General features: G+C 33.1%; 1 protein-coding gene across 1 annotated transcript; it reads left to right on the top strand.

Moving 5' to 3' along the window:
* Window positions 1–5,804: 5,804 nt before the first annotated feature.
* On the top strand, window positions 5,805–6,365 carry LOC121235467 (secreted RxLR effector protein 161-like). Its single transcript, XM_041131817.1, has one exon. The coding sequence runs from the start codon at window positions 5,805–5,807 to the stop codon at window positions 6,363–6,365; it is 561 nt and encodes a 186-aa protein (XP_040987751.1).
* Window positions 6,366–8,775: the final 2,410 nt, after the last annotated feature.

Here is an 8,775-nt window from a genome sequence, read left to right as displayed (position 1 = left end):
ACAGACTGAAACGCTATAAGATATGTATATAGATATATTTATATATATAAATATATCATATATATATATACACATCTTACAACGTTTCAATCCTAATCCTATACGTTGCTGAGCAGGATGTTTCATAGAAGTTTTTTTTTCTTTTTCCTTTTTTTTGGGCATGGACACTTGGGTAGCAAGTTCTAATTCCGTATGGATTCAAGTCTTTTGCTAGTTTGAGAATATTACCCGTTATAAGACACTATGAAGTATATGAACTGGCTTGGACTCTTGGCCACCTTAGGGGTTCTTATTACTTAAACCTTCAATTATTTTCGATTTTCAAATTTAAGTGCATTCTTTATATTAAAAAGTTTTTAATTTTTTTAAATTTAAAAAAATTAAAAAACTAAGTTCCCACTTTATATTATTAAAATTAATAAAAAAAACTAAACGTTTAGAAAAAAATTATTTCTAAATTCTAATCTTTTGGGAAAAAACTAATTAAAAAATCCTTGGCCCGGCTTATGAATTTGTTCAGGCTGTACTCTTCTTAAATAAAAGATGTTAGAATAATTTCAAATATGAGCTTCATTTGATTGCATGATTTATAAAACGAGTTAGATATATATATATATAGCTCACAATGGTACTTTGGTTTAACCCATTAAGTTGAGTGATCATTTGGGGTTTATTGCACCTTAGTAATATATGATTATATCCTATTTAAATTGTGATAAATTACGTATGTAGACCAGGAACCTTAAGGGTTTTATTTTGAAATTTTTCTAGACCCCTTGGAATTTGAGTCCTTAATGGAAGGACTCCATAAGTTTTTAATTTATAAGAGGCTAGGTCCCCTCTCCTCTCCATACATCTATTGCATGGCTTGCCCCATTAAAAGCTGATATTTTGTGAGGAGCAAGGAGGGAAAAATCAGTCTGCATTCTTCAACCATGTCTTCTGCAGGTACATTCTCAACATTTCGTATTTTGTATTTGTTCTTAAAGATTTTTCTCCCTAGCATGATTTCTTGGTTTTACATTTGGTATCAAAACCACCATGCTAGGATTAAAATCTTTCGTGAGAAAAATCTTTTTCTCTATACAAACCGATCACTCAAAATCAAATTTGTTGTATTTACTTATTGTAAATCTTCAAATCTTTTGGGTTTTTATTCCTTTTAGTCTCCTTATTCTTTTGTTTTTAATCGGGCCTTATGATTATGGTTTCATTTAAAATTTTGTTTTATTATTTTTTGGAACCATTTTTTGAAAAGAAAGTCATATTGCATAAACGACTGATCAAATTCATATCAAAATCATTTTCTGGAATGCTATTTACTTGTTTTAGATGTCTTTAATTCATTGCTTGGTTTCGGTTTCGAGTTTTTACAAAACTAGGGTTCATACCCATTTCAAAGTTTGATTAATCTATACTAAATATGGATACCCATTGTTTTAAAACATCATATATGTATTTTTTTGGGAACTCAATAATGTTTCCCCTATATTAATTTTATTTTTTGACTCAAGAATTGCAAGAAATTGAGAAAAATCCATTTGAAAACCCGTTTACCCGAACTGCAAACCCGTGACCCGCTTTCAGACCCGACTAGAGTTGAAGATGAATTCTCCTCCAGCCAAAACGTTGCCCATGCTCATCAAGTCGCGCGTGCGACGCATGTAGCCATATGAACATTGTTTTTTGTTATTTTCTTTTTCCAGTATTTATTTAATTGCCCTATTAATTCTTTATATATTTTTTGAAAAATTTTAGTACCATCATAAAACATTGTTTTATAATTTTAAATATTATTTACACCTTTTTCTAAGGGCTACAGTGTACTGAATATTGTGATAAATTTTCTGGTGAATAGTCAGTATCTTATATGATCTGTGCATATATGTACTCTCTCTCTTAGCCTATTTTGGATGCATATTAATTTTGAAAGTTATTATAAGCATTTTTTGTATATATATGCTTTTGAAGTTCATATTTAATTTTAGGCATATCTGTTGTCTTATATACTTGATCTATTTACACTGTTTTTGTCTCACAATTACATTTGAACTCTGACTTTGATTGTGTCAAGTTAATGATTATTATTATCATTTTGTGATTGTAATTCATGGGCATTCAGATTATCCTTGTTTTTCCATTAAGTCAAATTTTTGAAATATTAGTGGGTGGTAGCCACCAAAGTGGCACACTCATTGATATTTATTTATAAAAAATAAAAAATAAAAAAGAAAATGATATCTTTGTTTTCAAATTTATTGCACATAATATCTTGCCTAAAGGTGTTATTGTGTGTGATATTTTAGAAAATGGTGAGAACTAGTTAATGAGATTGCATTAGTCTGGAAATTTACTTCTGCCTAAAGATGATGGTATTTCAAAACTGATGTGATTTTATTAATTAGCTTTATGATATGTTTTAAGAGTACCTTATAGCATGTTATTTAGTTAGCCTAAAGATGACTTTACAATGATGCACCATGGCTCTTACCGTAATGAAGCTCATATGGTTCCGAGCTTAATTATGGATTGTCCAATTAATAGCCCATATTAATTAGAAAGATTCATTATCATCCATTGGCTGCATGTATTATGATTGGATGATAATTAAATAAAATGTATTATTTCATGTTTTCACAGTTTTGAGTGCCTCATCTATTTTAAGTCAATTATCTGCTATTAAAACCTTAACTGAGAATAATTATGTAAGATGGAAACGAGACGTAGAAATTGCTCTTGGTCTTTTGGGATTGGATTTTGCCCTGGAGGAGCAATCTTCAAAACCTACTGATAAGAGCACTGCTGAATATGTGGCTGAATATCAAAAGTGGGATAGGCAAACAGGCTTTGTTTAAAGATCATCAAACATTCTATATTAGATTCAATTATGGGAGCTATTCCGGACAATGACAATGCTAAAAAAAATTTGGATGCCATAGGCCAAAGGTTTGTTGAATCAGATAAAATTGAAATTGGAGACCTGATGGATAGATTAATGAGTATGAAATATAATGATTCTAGTGAAGTTAGGGAGTATATTATCAAAATGATACATATATCCTCTAAGCTAGAAGCCCTTAAAATTCCCATTGTTGAGCCTTTACTGGTTTATCATGTTCTTATTAGTCTTCCTAACCAGTTTAATCAGCTAAAAGTTACTTATAATGTTTAGTGAGATAAATGGGATTTAAATGATTTAATAGTAGTATGTGCCCAAGAGGAGTATAGGATGTGTCGTGAGACTGTAGAAACTGTGCAATTGGCTGTTAAGCCACAACAGAACAATAGGTCTTTTCATAATCATAAGTCTAAGTTCCATAGGGACAATAAGTCACACCGAAATCAGCACAATAAAAGGTTTGAAGGTCAGACTTCTGGTGGTCCTAAAGAAACTACAAAGAAGAATGATCAATGTAAGTTTTGTAAAAGGAAGGGTCATTGGCAAAATGATTGTTTTATGTTTAAAACTTAGTTGGAGAACAAGAAGAAGAACTCGGCAGGTACCTCCTTGGCCTTAGTTTGTGCGGGTCTTCTTTAGTAGATGTGCCTTTAAATTCTTGGTAGATAGACTCAGGTGCAAGTATTAATATTGCGGATTCCTTGAAGGGGTTCATAAGCAAACGGAGGCCAAGTGAGAATAAAGTGAGCTTGTGCGTTGGGAATGGAGTTCAAGTGAAGGTCGAGTTTATAGGAGTAGTAAAGTTAATTTTGGAGTCTGGTTTTTCTCTTGTTTTGGAGAACACAGTTTTTGTACCGACAATGAGACGAAATTTGATTTCTATATCAAAACTTGATGATTCTGATTTTTCTTTTAAGTTTGGTGGTGGAAAAGTTGAATTGTTTTATGATTCTCGTTTGGTTGGAAATGATTTTTTATGTGATGGTTTATATAGAATGTCTTTAGCTTCTTTTGGTGAAGTCTTTTGTTTTACCAATGTAGCAAAGAAAAGGTCTTTAATCCATGAATCATCTTCTATGTTATGACACAAGAGGTTGAGACACATATCGAAGGAAAGAATTGAGAGATTGGTAAAAGTTGAGATACTTCCCTCTCTAGACTTTTCAGATTTTAACACATGTGTGGATTGTATAAGAGGAAAGCTGACTAAATCCACAAGAAAATGTTCTACTAGGAGCGACGGTATTTTAGACTTAATACATACGAACATTAGTAGACCTTTACCTCCTACCATATGTGGAAATAAGCAGTTAAGTACTTCATAACTTTTATTGATGATTTCTCACGCTATGGATATGTTTACCTGATTAATGATAAATCCCTAACTCTTGAGAAATTTAAGATATTCAAAATGGAAGTAGAAAATCAATGTGGGAAAACTATTAAAGTTGTAAGATCTGACCGTGGTGGTGAGTATTATGGGAAGTATGATGAGTCTGGTCAAAATATGGGCGATTTTGTAAAATTTTTACAAGAGTGTGGAATAGTGCCTCAATATACCATGCCAGGGACACTCGAGCAAGAATGGTGTTTCTGAAAGACGAGATCGGACTCTAAAGGATATGGTTAGGAGTATGATGATCATAAGAAATTTGCTAGAATATCTATAGGGTGAACCTTTGAAAACTATTATGTACATTTTAAACAGGGTTCCTGGTAAAACTGTTTCAAAAACTCCTTTTGAATTCTGGATAGGCCGTAAGCCAAGTTTGGCTCATTTCAGAGTTTGGGGATATCCAGTTGAGGTTAGGATTTATAATCCTCTTGGAAAGAAACTAGACCCAATATCTACTCTAGGTTATTTATTAGGTACCCAGATAGATCAAAAGGATATAAGTTCTATTGTCTTAATCGTGGCACCAAAATTGTTAAGTCCATTACTGCAAAATTTTTGGAGAATGATGTTAGTGTCAGTGGGAGTTCTATATTGAAGGATTTTTTTGTTGAACCTAATCCAGTTGTTGTTCCAGTTCCTGTTGTATAGGAAAGAGTAGTTTCTCTGCCAATTGAAATTGTTAGTGAAGAACTTGGACAACAAGAAGAAATTTCAACAGTGATTGAGTCAGTTTCTAAGCCACAAGTTAGAAGATCTCAAAGGAAAAGAATGTCTGCATTGCCTAATGATTACATTGTCTATTTGTTAGAGAGTGATTTTAATATTGGGCATATTGTTGATCATGTTACTTTTAAGCATGCCTTAACATGTCTTGAGTCAGATAAATGGTTAAATGCTATAGAAGATAAAATGAATTCTATGGAAAAGAATAGAGTATGGGATCTTTTTTAACTTCCTCCAGATGCTAAGGCCATAGACAACAAATGGATATTCAAAAGTAAATTAGATTCAAAAGGGAATGTTGAACGAAAGAATGTAAGATTAGTTGCAAAAGGTTTCACTCAGCGGGAAGACATTGACTATAATGAAACATTTTCACCAGTTTCGTCTAAGGATTCTTTTAAAATTATCATGGCACTCGTGGCACACTATGATTTGGAGTTTCATCAGATGGATGTAAAGACAATATTTTTTAATGGAGATCTTTATGAAGAGGTTTATATGAGACAACCTGAAAGTTTTGTAGTGAATGGAAAAGAAAACTTGGTATGTAAGTTAAATAAATCCTTATATGGCTTGAAGCAAGCGTCTCGACAGTGGTATTTTAAGTTTGATGAGGTTGTAACTTCACTTGCTTTTGTTGAAAATGCAGTTGACCAGTGTATATATCACAAGACTAGAGGGAGAAACTTTATTTTTCTTATTATGTATGTAGATGACATTTTGCATGCTAGCAGTGACTTATGATTACTTCATGAAACAAAGAAAATTTTATCTGCTAATTTTAAAATGAAATATCTAAGAGAAGTTTCTTTTGTGCTTGGCATTGAAATATGTCGTGATAGAGCTCGTAGTTTGATGGGACTTTCTCAGAAAGCTTATATACGGCATGTACTACAAATGTTTGAAATGCAAAAATGTGCTCTTGGTGTTGTACCTATCATAAAAGAGGATAAGTTTAACAAAACTCAATGTCCTAGGAATGAGCTCGAAAGAGAATCTGGAAAGAACATACCATATGCTAGTGTTGTGGGGAGTTTAATGTATGCTCAAGTTTGCACTAGACTAGATATTGCCTATGCAATTAGTGTTCTTAGTAGGTTTCAGTTGAATCCAAGGCAAGAGCACTGGAAAGCAGCTAAGAAAGTTATGAGATACTTGAAGAAAACTGAAGGCAACATGCTCACTTTCCAACGTTCAAATCACCTTGAGGTGGTAGGCTACTTAGATTCTGATTTTGCCGGATGTCAAGATGATTTGAAATCGACCTCAGGACTACTATGCGAGCTGAATTTGTGGCATGTTATGGAGCTACTATCCAAGCTGTTGTTTAAGGAACTTTATTTCTGAACTGAAAGTTGTTGATTCCATCTCGAGGCCAATTACTATTTATTGTGATAATAGTGCAGTGGTGTTCTTTTCAACGAATAATAAAAGTTCTAGTGGATCCAAGCACATTGGCATCAAGTATTTGGTGGTCAGAGATAGAGTTAAGGAAGGTCAGACAAAGATAGAGTATATAAATACAGAGGCAATGATTGCAAATCCTTTGACTAAGGGACTCGCTCCTAAAGTTTTTAAAACACATTTACAAATATGGATATTATAGAAACTTTTGATTTTTTGGTTAGTGAGAGTTTCTTATGTAAAAAGAACTACGTTTTGGCTTGATCCCTTTACATGATACATAGGCAACCCATTTGTTTAGGGTGCAACCCCTTTCCAATAAAAATAATCTCATATTCATAAACTACATTTTTGAACATGCATTTGACTTATGTCTTTTATTATGATATCATTATGATCTCAAGATATATGGATAAAAGACATAAGATGAGTCTCTTTTAGATATATGTGGCTTCATTTTGAAGCATTATGAGGACTTATATGAATTAGCACAACTTTTGATCACATTGGTGCTAAGTTCATACTCCATACTACCACATTGGTCAGAGGATGGGGATCCATGTCGATAAGAATATTAGCATTTGTAGCTGTGGAGTGGTCTTACATCGTTTAAGTGGTGTAATGACTTCCATGTTTGATGTTGATATTCTTGTTGGACTGGATCATGTTTTCTAAGGTGCTATCATTTGAGCTATATATTTGTGTGGCCACCTATGTAGTCTAACCCGAGAGTCATTTTCAAAATAAGTTTTTATTTTATAGCAATCAATGTTTGCCCAAGTGAGAGAATGTTAGAATAATTTCAAATATGGGCTTCATTTGATTGCATGTTTTATAAAATGGGTTAGATATATATATATATATATTTATATATATAGCTCATAATGATACTTTGATTTAACCCATTAAGTTGAGTGATCATTTGGAGTTTATTGCACCTTAGTAATATAGGATTATATTCTATTTAAATTGTGGTAAATTATGTATGTAGGCCTGGAAGCTTAAGGGTCTTATTCTGAAATTTTCTAAACCCATTAGAATTTTAGTCCTTAATGGGGGGAGGACTCTATAAGTTTTCAATTTATAAGAGGCTAGGTCCCCTTTCCTCTCCATACATCTATTGGTTTGCCCAATTGAAAATAGATATTTTGTGAGGAGCAAGGAGGGGAAGATCAGTCTGCATTCTTCATTCATGTCTTCCGCAGGTACATTCTCAACGTTTTGTATTCTGTACTTGATCTTAAAGATTTTTCTTCCTACCATGATTTCTTGGTTTTACAAAAGAAACATAAAGTTGTATTTTTAATTTTTTTTTGGGTAATTTTCAAATATACTTTAGTTTCTTGCTTGTAAGGTGAAGTCCACTTGGCTCCCAAAAATTACTTAAACGGGTTAAATCAGACCAATTAATTATTTTTGCTTGACTAGAACTCAAATCGGCTTCAATGAGTCGTTATCAATAAAATCGCTCAATCCATACTGATTCCAATAAGTTCTACCAAATGGAGACCGATTCTAACACTTAAATCAAAAGTGAGTTTTTCCTTTTAGGATTGTTTTCCGGATGTCATATCTTCTTTCTATTTTTTTGCTTGTTTAAAAATATGAGAAAAATCAGTTTTTATTGGATAACAATAGTAGAAAAACTGAATGATAAAAATATGAAATTATTTGGTTTATATGGTCGAAGAGAGAATTGAGAAATCTGTATTAAGTTTGTAATTATACACAAATTATAACATGAGCTTATGGAAGATGTTTTGACTAATGTTCAAAGGTCCTGCCATGTTCTGACTTATTGATTAGGTCTTTAACGTTTTCACGCTCCCTTTTCTGGCTTGCCATCTCTTCTGCAGTCATGCCCACAAGCACCTCCGGCACGATTTGTCCAAGAAGATTGCAGATTCTACGGAGGTAGCAATCTGAACTGGGTCACATGCTTCTACATCATGCCAAATGCCCTCATCGGCTTCACTCGCAATGCCGGAGAAAGTGTCCTCTAGTTGTTTACGAACCCTTTCACAGGAAGCCTTTAGCATTGTCTGTTACCTTAACAACTTTTATCTTCAGATATGGCTCTAGCTCACAAACCTCCCTTCTCGCTTTTTTTGTTACCCCATTGCAGCATGCTGATGCTGAAATGATACCACTGTTCTTGCATCGTTTTGACCCAATCTCCTCCATCTTGCACGAACCCATCGGAGAATATTGCTCCAAGATTGCAAAGAGAAAACTGAAGTAGAAATTAAGAAGAGGTTTGGTTTTCCGGCAATGTAAATTTGGGTTCTAACCATGGAGCTTCCTTAATTCGTGGGTGCATATAATATATATACATACACACACACATCTTACA

The sequence above is a fragment of the Juglans microcarpa x Juglans regia genome, chromosome 6D (genome assembly GCF_004785595.1).
Source record: "Juglans microcarpa x Juglans regia isolate MS1-56 chromosome 6D, Jm3101_v1.0, whole genome shotgun sequence".
NCBI classification, from domain to species: domain Eukaryota; kingdom Viridiplantae; phylum Streptophyta; class Magnoliopsida; order Fagales; family Juglandaceae; genus Juglans; species Juglans microcarpa x Juglans regia.
Note: the sequence above shows the minus strand (reverse complement) of the source record. Positions and strands in the feature narration are given on the sequence as shown.

What these genes read in the sequence shown, in the direction of transcription:
- LOC121235467 (XM_041131817.1), top strand. Translation starts at nt 5,805, where the DNA reads ATGAAATATCTAAGAGAAGTTTCTTTTGTGCTTGGCATTGAAATATGT.